The sequence below is a fragment of the Amyelois transitella genome, chromosome 20, assembly GCF_032362555.1.
Source record: "Amyelois transitella isolate CPQ chromosome 20, ilAmyTran1.1, whole genome shotgun sequence".
Classification (NCBI taxonomy): Eukaryota; Metazoa; Arthropoda; class Insecta; order Lepidoptera; family Pyralidae; genus Amyelois; species Amyelois transitella.
Genome location: NC_083523.1, coordinates 7,675,100 through 7,687,380, shown reverse-complemented (window position 1 = coordinate 7,687,380; position 12,281 = coordinate 7,675,100). Strand labels below are relative to the sequence as shown.

General features: G+C 35.6%; 1 protein-coding gene across 5 annotated transcripts in view; it reads left to right on the top strand.

Moving 5' to 3' along the window:
- The window catches only part of LOC106131594 (LIM domain only protein 7), a 146,557-nt gene that overhangs the window by 92,205 nt on the left and 42,071 nt on the right, over window positions 1–12,281 (top strand). For all 5 annotated transcript variants that reach the window (XM_013330736.2, XM_013330739.2, XM_060950073.1 and 2 more), the window contains 2 exons: window positions 4,388–4,591; window positions 10,051–10,190. In XM_013330736.2, the coding sequence (XP_013186190.2) occupies window positions 4,388–4,591; window positions 10,051–10,190 (344 nt within the window). The remainder of the gene's footprint in view (window positions 1–4,387; window positions 4,592–10,050; window positions 10,191–12,281) is intronic.

The following is a 12,281-nucleotide window of genomic DNA, read 5'->3' as shown; positions in this document are numbered from 1 at the left end:
ACAAACGTCACGTAAGCAATAGAATCTGCAACTACAACAACAATATCATAAGGAAGACTCCATAAAAAATTACATGTCAAAGCAATAATTAAAAATTACAAAATAATGCTTCAAAAGAAATTCATAAGAAGATTATTTCAAAACTAAATCCGACTCTTTGAAACCGAAGAAAGTGAAATTTCCTATGTAATATAATAATCCGTGGTAACTAATCCTTTGGAAATGTGAAAGTAGTTGATATGACAAGTGACACAGTCTTGCCATTGTCAATAGGCTTGAAAAAGTAGAGCATATAATCATTGTGCGTGTACAGTTAACTTGTAAATGACTGGTACTATTTCGGGTACACCTTTATGCAACGCGTTTGTTACTGTTCGTATCTTCTTTTTTATGTGCTTGTACGTTTTCTTTATGTCCGTTACTAAAATTTCTCTATTGAAGACACCATTTATGTTAAGGTTTATTATAACGTTCTTTTGAGTCGAGCAACGCCTAACGGTTATAGTATTTGTACGCTTCGTACCAATTTTACTAATTTAATTAACTGCTTGATTTTTTAATGGATAGCGTGATTTCAGTTTTTGCACTTCGTCATTTTTTTCTTTAACCTGATTTTCTATACGTTCTAAGTAAAGAAGTACTTAAAAAGTAGGGTTAGTTCTTTACCAATCCAAATATCAACCTAATATAAATGTATTGTGCCGTGTGGTTCCCGGCACCATTAGAAAAAAGAATAGGGCCATTCCATCTCTTCTTCATGGATGTCGTAAAAGGCGACTAAGGGATAGGTTTATAAACTTGGGATTCTTCTTTTAGGCGACCGGCTAACAACCTGTCACTATTTGAATCTCAATTCTATCATTGAGCCAAACAGCTGAACGTGGACTATCAGTTTTTTTAAGACTGTTGGCTCTGTCTACCCCGCAAGGGATATAGGCGTGATTATACGTAGAAATCTATTTAAAACCTTGCAAAGTTATTTATAAAGTTTGTGCCTCACCTTTTTTCCACTGATGTCATTGGAATGATCAAACAGTGAAGCGACCTTGTTATAATTCGTGGGTGTACCCATTGAGTCACATGCAGTTTTTGAACATTCCTATTCACATTTCACGTTAATTTTTGCAATGCTTTTCGTAAATTCAATTAACACTTCCAATCTAGTAAAACTTTTAACAAGTATGAAATCGTCTGAATTTGGAAAGCGATTTTATGAATTCGACCTTTCCTGCCAAAATTATCGCATGTTAATTTGGTAATGAACTTTGGTCTACTTTCAGTCAAGGTAGAATTATTGATTGTTTTCATACCATAACGTTTTAAGTTAGCATCTCTACTTTGATATTCGTTTGACTGCTTTGTAGTTTAAATTGATTTTGTACTTTGAGTTGTTCTGCGTTAGTAAAGACTGCGTTCTGCGTTACTGAAGACACATAATTCCTACAATATTTTAATAGATCAACTCAATAGTTTTCTATAATTTCTATAAACAAAACTCATAGTTTCTTCAAAATTTAAAGCAGTAAGTACTGGACGCCGCAAATCCGTACAAGTTCCACATAATGGTGTAATTGGATCAGCGAGTACGTGCCAGGCTGTAAGTATCAATGGTGACGGTAAGTTTACCTTTCAAGGGAAGTATCGGGTATTAGATTAGGTGATTTTGATACTAAGTCTCAAAAGGTGATTGTGTAAAAACAATATCAATTTATGATTTCAAAGACAAAGATAATATTTTGGAGTTAGTAACACAATTCATTTAATTTTGTGGATTTATGATTGGGTACAATTTAAGGGCTCACCAAAATAGCTGTCGTCAGTCCAATCGGTAAATATCAAGATCATTGTTTTTTGTGTCAATTGCGTACGCATTGATACTTTCACTGTTTGTAACTTATAAATGGGTAGTACGTGAAATCGTGTCCAAATTGAATTATTATAAGGCGTTACGTCACAATCGCGTATTTAGATGTATCTTCTTGGTTACATCAGCGTTTTGCCAAACCAACAATTACGATTAAGTCGTCTCTTATGGAGTGCTTCGGAGACATTCTGAATAGTACATTGTTAATGATATTGATGTAATAAACTTTTTGATATTATCGCTCAGTCATAAGATTGAAGTCGTAATTATTCTTCACTAGCTTTCACCCGTAGATTCGTCCGCGTGAATTTGGCGCATAAAACAAAAAGAACCATCTACAAAAAATTACGAAGTAAACGCCAACTTCACGAACTTCAAAAAACGAGGAATTTAGCGCAACCTTTAATAGAATACGATTTTTTCGTTTTTTTTCTGTGACCTTTTCCAAAATCTTAATTATATAGGTACTCGTATACTTCATATTTCAAGAAGATAAATTCAGTAGATCACTCGTACAGAGGTAACAAATAAAATAAACTTTAAAAATATTAGTTCGGATTGGGTACGTATTTATTATTTTAATGAAATGTAAAGACAATGACGTGAAAACAAATGCTACTAATTAAAATCATTTAAATTTTACGAATAACTTAAGTATTAATTAATCCATACTAATATTATTAATGTGAAATTGTATGTATTTGTTTGTCCGTCTTTCACGTCAAAACCGACAAACCCGATCTTCGTCAAATTTTGCAAACCTATAGTGTGGAGTACGGAAAAGGAAATAGCATACATTTCACATAGATTTCAATTTTGACAAGAACATTTAATATGACATTATTTTAATTTTCATTTCAATTTTTATTTTCATTAAGCCAAATAGCTGTACGTGACCATTCAGTCTTTTCAAGACTGTTGGCTCTGTCTACCCCGCAAGGGATATAGACGTGACCATATGTATGTATGTTTAATTTTTATTTAATTTAAATTTTCTGTATTGTTGCATGCCATGACTGGTTAAATGCGCGAAATGTATATGCTTTGTGACACCTATAATTGTACCGCATTTATAGCAAATAAAGTATTTGTATTTTGAAGGAGTCGCGGACATAAACTATAGCCTTGATATTCATCACTTACGCTGTAATCTTGAAACCTGTATAATTATAACGAAGTTCACGCTTTCTCGCGTACATATAGGGCCCGATAGTATCTCTGTCTGTCCGTTTGTACACCGTTATAGTATATACAGTTGCTTTGAATCTCGCTACGTGTATATGAATTTACCGTTTGAAACTAAGTTTTACAATTTTCCTACCTATATAGTTGAAAAACATTGAAAAAAAAAAACAACACGCCAATGCCTTTCTTTATATTTTCCTGTCGTGGGCCTATTGGAAGTATATTTTTTTTTAATGAAAATATAATTTGCAGACGAGAACATAATACATTTATACATATATCACTTGCCGGGTAGACAGAGCCAACAGTCCTAAAAAAACTGATAGGCCACGTTCAGCTTTTTGGCTCGATGGTAGAATAGAGATTCAAATAGTGACAGATTGCTAGTCCATCGCCTAAAAGAAGAATCCCAAGTTTATAAGCATATACCTAAGTCGCCTTTTACGATATCGACGGTACATGTATCTGCGAAACATTCATATTCGCCTCAAGTTGATTGGTAGACATCACTCGCTTAGCCCGCTCGATCAATTATGGTCTAAAACCATTAGCATATTGACCCAAACATACCTACAAGTACAACATAGTTTTCTACATTCCACTGGTAATACAGATCGGAAGAGCTTTCTAGTTACGTGAGCTTCCCGTATTGCGCTTGCGCATATTGCATTTTAAGTGCAGTGATGGCGTGGTATTGTGTAATATAAATTGCGGTAAACAGATTTTTAGAAGAGTAACACACAAGCTTTAAATTAACATTAGTTAGTACTGCATTCATCCACCTATTTTTTTTATTGTAGACGTCCGATGAAAATGCTGCAGTGTAGTTTGTTCCGCCGCTTATTCTACACATGCGTTTTGGAAGCGGTAGTAGTTATAATTAGATTAAATCTATTCTTTTCTATTCTATTAGTTTACATTTTTTGTGTAATTTAAAAAAAAGTTGACGCCCACGACTTAGTTCACGTGGTTGAACGATTTTTGTTAAGGTGGCATTAGTATCCTTTAGTTTAGATGGATAACATCGCGTCGTTAACCACTACGGGATGGACAGACCTTATAGTCTACGAGGTCACCTTCAGCTAATTGACTTAATGATAGACTTGAGATTCACACTTTGACAAGTGCTAGCGATTAGGGATTCGTCTTTTAGGCAATCGGCTAGTTAGCTATCACTAGTCACTATTTGATTCGCAATTTTATCATTAACACAGCTGAACATGGCCCTAAAGACTGTTTTGCTAGGGTAAACACGTGATTATATGCATATGTATGTATGTATTACTTTATAACCATTGTTTTTAAACATCAATAATAATCATTTTTCCTCTTTCTCAGACAACAGACAGCGCGGACTTCCTGGCGACGCGTCCGCACACCGCCGCGGTTATCCCAGGCAAACCCGCGGCAAACCCCTTGCAGTTCGTCCGGGTAGGGCCCGCGGACCTCGGCAGCCGAGCGCGGGAGCAGCTGCGCCGCGCTGAGCTAGCCAAAAAGACTGAGCCGGCCGCACGATTTGAGAGGCAAGAAGATTGGCAGTCGGTAAGTGTATTCTTATATTACATACATATGGTCACGTCTATATCCCTTGTGGGGTGGACAGAGCCAATAGTCTTGAAAAGACTGATAGGCCACGCTCAGCTATTTGGCTGAATGATAGAATTGAGATTCAAATAGTGACATGATGCTAGCCCATCGCCTAAAAAAAGATTCCCAAGTTTGTAAGCCTATCCCTTAGTCGCCTTTTACGACATCCATGGGAAAGAGATGCAGTGGTCCTATTCTTTTTTGTACCGGTGCCGGGAACCACACGGCACCTTATATTTAATATCACTATACTAATACGGATAATGTAAAATAATCATTCAATATACCCGCCAAGGTAAGAGAAACGAACTTTCTCTGATTGTTCTGGGTATTTGATGTTTATTTATATAAGTATTTATTATAAAATATAGTATCGTTGAGTTAGTATCTCGTAATACAAGTCTCGTACTTATTGTGCTTCATAACTCACTTTATGTAAGGTTTTGGGTAGGTACTCTAGACCTGACCTTTCGCCAAGACATTATAAAATATTTGACATATTTTTAAAGTATTTTTCTATCTATATCTATCTAATCTTCACAATTTTTGTCTTTTCACACTAACAACAATACAATCGATAGTTATTTTAATAATTTATCAGTAATAATCTAAAGTTCATACGATGTTGACTTTCAATATTATCGAAACTATAGTTGCGTGTGTGTAAACTATCGATAATATCGACAGTGCTATCGATACTATTCCTTTTACTCAACACTATCTGGTCTCATTGAGTTTTCTTTTCACGAATGCATTCCCCATTAATTAGTGTCTTTGATTTATATTCTTGAGTTTCACAATCGCAATAAAACGCGGTGTGGTAGTGGACATTCTTTACGCGCTTCCACTAACGTGTATATAGGTTCGTTCCGTTTGGTTTTATTGGTTCCGTGAATTACTTTCTTTGCTGTGGGTGTTAGTTTATTCAGAATGTAAGGTAACATTCATATATATCACACATCCATATTATCATGTCTATATCCCTAGCGGGGTAGACAGTCTCGCAAAGTCTGGTAGGCCACATTCAGCTGATTGGCTTAATGATTTTCGCCATATACTTATCTACCATTTATTTACCTCTATGACACATGATTTAAATGATGAAACCTAATCAGTGGCTTCACTTCATTAAGTACCTCCATTATACAGTCACTTTATCCTGATTACTAATGTTAAAATGTAAAGTAATTTCGTCTATAAGTTCATTTCAGAATATTTTTATAGAATATATAATAGCATAGAACATAAAAACAGTGCCTATCGGTAAATTCATAACAATGCCATCTAGTGCAAATTAGTGGAAATACAACGCGGTCAATACATACCGTTCAATACAAAATTAATCGTTAAATTACACTTAACTTGCATTGTATTTGGTTTATTTATTACTGCAATGCATTCTGAAACCACTAATTCTAATCTGGTCCGTTGGAGTATAGGTAGGCCTTCATCCGAACGGTGTTGACCAATACAAAGTAGCTGATTGAACAATTTGGCACCAATAATCATGAAAAAAAGAACCTCTCTAAAAACTTAATTCTATCTATAAATCTAAATATATACGGGATAAATTACACAGATTGAGTTAGCCTCGAAGTAAGTTCGAGACTTGTGTTACGAGATACTAACTCAACGATACTATATTTTATAATAAATACTTATATAGATAAACATCCAAGACCCAGGCCAATCAGAAAAAGTTCTTTTCTCCTCATGTCCTGGCCGGGATTTGAACCCGGGACCTCCGGTGTCACAGACAGTGCGTACTACTGCTGCGCCACAGAGGCCGTCATCTCATCTTTATTTACACCTAAATCACCCTTCAATCTGACCAGTTCAGTAGAAAAAGTTACGAAAAGTCACACATAATGATTTCACTTTCACACGCCCCCGTGTAAAGGGATGCCTCCCACACTAAGCAGAAACAAACAAAATTCTTAGGAAGCTCCTATTACCTATCAAAGTGCCGTCTCGCCCTTGTTGTTATGTAAAAAAATTAAGACTGAGCGTTGTGACCGAAAGTTAATTTCACTTTGTTACTCGAAATTCGAATTACAATGAACCATATATCAATAGGAATAGAATAAAATATTTTGATTTGTCAAACTTAAAACTACACCTTGTAGGTACTTACATAATGCACTTTGTAATATGTTTACTGTACATCTAATTAATTGCTATTTTATTACTTTTGATGCTTTTTAAAATTGTTATCACAATCAATATTATAAATGCGAAAGTTAGTTTATTTGTCTCTTCACGCGTTATCTTTTCGTAAGCGTTTTATACATACTCAATTCATATATACTTACATACATATACTGGTTGAATGCAGGTTCCTTCAACAAAGCGAAGTGGAAGTCATTGCAGGAGACATATGTATGTTCAGCAGTTAACGGCTGAAATGGTGATAAAGTATGAGCCTATCACTTAATCACCTTTTACGACATCCATGCTCAATTCATGCATGACAAAAAGTACTGTGAAAATATAAAGCAAAACTTTTATCTACCTTTAACTCTTAATAAAATGTTATCATGTGGTATGGCGTCTTTATTTTTTTTACATGTTCCGATACTCGTTAGCATTCGTGCCGTCACTTCCGATCCACAGGAAACTGAGAAGCCGCAGCAATGTTGTTTCCGTCGAGGTAGTAAGGATTTAAATTTGGTGTTTTTTTTTTTTTAAGAATATTGGTTCTATGTCTCAATGTTGGTTAAAACACTAACCTATGTTTCTAGAGTCGACTTCGTTTAGAGAAATGTCTTAGAACGTATCGAATATTGTTATACATTGTTCAAATTCAAATTGATAAAAGTCTCCACACGACTAAACAAATGTATTGTAACAGGCAGGGGAAATACTGTAAAAAAATCTGATAAATAGTTTCACACAATTCAACCCTATTTCAAATTTGACAATTGTTATCTTTTATAATAACTACACGTATGTGCAAACTCGTTTTCCCGATTGCAGCGGGAATTTCTAGGAATAATTTTTAGTGGTCCCTTATATCACTCCCGATGAAACAGTCTTAGTAGTAGAACGTCAAAGAAAGCGAAACGTCTAATGAGCAATCTGCCTATCTATCTAATCAATCACACATAAAGCAAAACGTCTGGCTATCAAAAGGTCTACATAACAAAACGACTCTAAAGGAAATTGATTCCTCAGATTCGAAACTTACATACATATAAATTTAGATATAAATCTAAGTTTCAGTTTGTTTGTTTGTAAACTTTCTATTGCACAAAAAAACACGATATAATATAGTGCCTAGAATTAAAAAAATATATGTGCAATGGCGGACTTACATATCTCAATTGTTATTTGTTTTGTTAGCTATTTATTCAATCTTTCATCATCAATTAGCCAATACCTTATCGCTATTTATAATTTTCTATAATATTTTCCAGATAACTATTTAAAATTAACATAAAAATCTCTACAGGTATGTCAAAGTTTTTTGTAATGCGGTAGAATTATCAGTTATTACCTAGATAGTAGTTAGCCAACTAGTATTGTGCAATCGTCTGAACGCCCTAATAGGACCAACTTGTAGTCAGTTAGCCTAACCAGTTATGGTACAAGTTAAAGGCGGGTTGCTCCGTTTCCGATAATATAAATAATAAATATATACTGGAAAAATTACACATAATTTCCATGTAGTTTCCAGCATCAATAAAAATGAAGAATAGGATCACTTCATCTCGTTCCCATGGATGACGTAAAAGGCAACTAGCATTATTTGAATCTCAATTCTATCATAAACCCAAGCAGACTGTTAGCTCTGTCTACCCCGTAAGGGATATAGACGTTATATATATGTATGCGTATAACCTGTAGCCTATGCTAAATCTCAAATAAAATCACCATCACTCATCACTTAGACCAAACAAGATTGCGCCGTTTAAATAGTAAACACCATGCAGTGAAATTTGAAAAAAGAACCGCACAGAAACCACGCAATCATGCGCACGCAAATCCTACACATTCAAATGTCTGTGCACATCCAATGTGAAGACAGGCTAGGATTATAGTTTCTTTAACGCACATCACTATTATTATCGCGTCTGTAAATGAATAATACTAAGTTTAACAGAAAAAAAATGCCGGTTGACGCAATATTACATGCTTTCCACAGATGTTTTCAAATTTTTTGTAGTCTTTCAAGTCAATTCTTACAAACTTTATAGAATAACGTCTCCCCCTCCCCACCCTGAGTTTGTACCTCAGAAGGAATGCAATCTTCATAGAATAACGTTTCCCTTTTTATTAATAAGAAATAAAAAATATTACCATATACTCATTCTTCCTTTCATTTATTATTCATTATCCTAGTATTTGTCTGACACTGGGGAGGTGTCAGGTAAGCGATGACCACGATCCAGAAGTAAGAAATCACGAAAACACACGGATTCGCTTCTGACCTTTCTGACCTCTGGAACCCTATATATAAGACAACCAAACACATACATTTCTATACAATAAAGATATTACAAATAAACAAACATAATAAAAAAAAATTTATAGTCGAAAAAAGAGGACCCATTATTTCTATTGACATATACATATAATCACGTCTGTAACCTTTGCGGGGTAGACAGAGCCAACAGTCTCGTAAAGACTGATAGGCTTTAAGATAGAATAAAGATTCAAATAGTGACAGGTTGCTAGCCCATCGCCTAAAAGAAGAATCACAAGTTTATAAGCCTACCCCTTAGTCGCCTTTTACGACATCCATGGGAGAGAGATGGAGTGGTCCTATTCTTTATTCTATTGGTGCCGGGAACCACACGGCACAAATATCTATTGACATTTGGAATAAAAAACATAACCCTCTTAAAGCAGTCGAGTAAAAAGGAACACGTCTACTTCGTGATGCACCCAGCGTGGCGCCAATCAGCTGACGGTCTTAAACTTGCATCAATGCAGGTCTTGCATTATTTAAGGTTAAAGTTTAACATTTCTTGCGCAAGTGTTGCAACAGAGAATATAAAAATAGATACCAAATTTATATTGAAAGTGCATCAAAAGAATCTAATCAACTAATCTTAAATAACCTTTTTAAATTATAGTAAGACCAAGGTCTTCTAACATTGATCAACACATATAATCACGTCTATATCCCTTGCGGGGTAGACAGAGCCAACTGTCTTGAAAAGACTGAATGGCCACGTTCAGCTATAATCGCTTCGGCTTAATGATAGAATTGAGATTCAAGTAGTGACAGGTTGCTAGCCTGTAGCCTAAAAAAAGAATCCCAAGTTTGTAAGCCTATCCCTTAGTCGCCTTTTACGACATCCATGGGAAAGAGATGGAGTGGTTCTATTCTTTTTTGTATTGGTGCCCACACGGCACACTGTTACCGTCAGAAGGCCGTCAATTCATACTTGCCCCTTTTTCCCCCCCAGAACCTGGACAATTGGAAGTCATCACGGCGGAAGCGCGTGGAGCACATCATAGAGCGGTGCGTGGAGGTGAGGCGCATGGAGAACGAGCCGAGCCAGCCCCGTGGCAAGTCCAAGACCTTCAACGAGATGCTGGAGGAACGGTGAGTTTAGACCTTCTTCTTGCGTCGTATTCCTCATTACTGAGGGTCGTGAACTCCCCGGAGACAAGTCAGTTTGGAGCGCACTACGTCTCTCCACCTTGCCCGGTCCTTAGCGGTGTGGAGCGCCTCATGTAGGTCCTTATCCAGCGTCGAACGTATCTGGTCAGTCCATCTAAGTGGGCTACGTCCCCTTGATCGTGTCCCTTCTACCTTGCCGGTGATCATCAGCTGTTCCAAATTGTCGCCATCTTTGCGGGCCATGTGGCCAAAAAATTCCAGGATTCTTCGTGAATCATAATAACTTTTATTTTATTTTTTCTTTCATTCACTTTAGCGCCCGCACCCTCTTCAATGGTGACAACTGAAAATCAGCGTTTTGCACTTCAGTTAGTGCAAAAATTCCGCTGAGTTATGACCTTTTCTACTTGCTGCAGCACGCAAATGCATCTCAACTGTGTTTTTTTTATAATGTTATGTTTATTTTTGTATTTTGTGTCTGTAGCAACTGAATAAACGTTTTTATCTATCTATCTATCTAAAATATTTGTTTTTTGAATTTTTTTATATAAACGGGACAAATTACACATATTAACTTAACCTCGCAGTTAGTTCAAGACTTGTGTTACAAGATACTAATTCAACAATAATGAAATAAAATGAAACTTTTAGCGGCATTTTGCACTTTTGTGATAAATATTAAAAAGTAAACTCGCGTCACGCGTGAGCTGATTTAAGGATAAATAATAACTAAATAACTACCTACTAAATAATCTAAAAAAACTGATTAAAAATCCTTAAGACGGTAGCCGCCAGCGGGGAGTAGAAGAGTTCCCGGCTCTTTCTTTCGTAATCGGATGAGATGAATGTGAGGAAATTACTTTGAAAAAAAAATCATGGCGATACACTTATCAAATGCTTCTGCCGCCAAATAAACGGTACTTGCCCCGGTAGTATTGCGGAAAACTATAGCTGTTTCGCTTTTTTTTATAATGTAAAACAGGACAGCGATAGTTTTTCCGCGCGATAAAACAGCATCGCGCGTATCATGCTGGGGAGCTGGAAATGTGTAGTAATAATTACAAGCAATGAAAAAAATCTCAAATCTCAATTCTATCATTAAGCCAAATGGCTAAACGTGGCCTTTCAGTCTTTTCAAGAGCGTTGGCTCGTATGTATGAAAAAAAAATCATAGATTTAAACGCTCTTTTTTCGCTTACTTGAAACCATCAAAGGCAGTCTATTGACTAACGTTTCATTAACTTTCATCAATCTGAAAGTTACATCATTAGCATGAAACTATTTCCCATTTACTGGAACCAATGAATCATTATGCTTCGATCTAAAACCTACGAATTATCAATAATAAAACGCAATTACAATTTATCCGATATTGCAATCTTTCATTATACTATTTCTCAACAAATTTATTTGAAACTATAAATAGAATGTTCTTAAATTAGATAACTATATAATCACTTGATTAATTAATTACTTTGTACCAAGCTTGCATGCTTATAAAGGGCTCGTGGCAACTGGAATGATGTAGTCTCCACCTACCCCTTCGGGAAAAAAGCGTATTTTTTGTATCAATGTACTTACAATCACTTTGTGCGCCAAAGAGTTGCCTTACAAGGATAAATTTTCAAATGAATTTAAATGAGTACTTAGTTTTGCTTGGATTTTTATTAAATGGCAAAAGTGTGGTCATTCTAATTTTTATTAAAAAGTCAAAAATTAAACGAAAATTATCATAATTTTTAACCGACTTCAAAAAAATAAAGAGGTTCTAAATTCGACCGTATTTTTCTGATTGCTTTGGCAATATCTCATAAAATTATAATGTGTACTTTGAATAATGATAGCGTGACTTGAAAAGTACAATCAACAACATTATATCCTACTCAAGTTCGTTGCACATTCGCCCGTCTTCTTCTTGCTGGCTGTAGTCCCGGTTTCATCCTCACCACTCTGGAGAGGAGATCGGGATTTGACATGGATCCTGGATTGAGTGAGTCAGGTTTTTTACATGAAGCAACTCCCATCTGATCTTCGTAACCTTTGCCTTTTAACCCGTATTGGATCATATGCTTA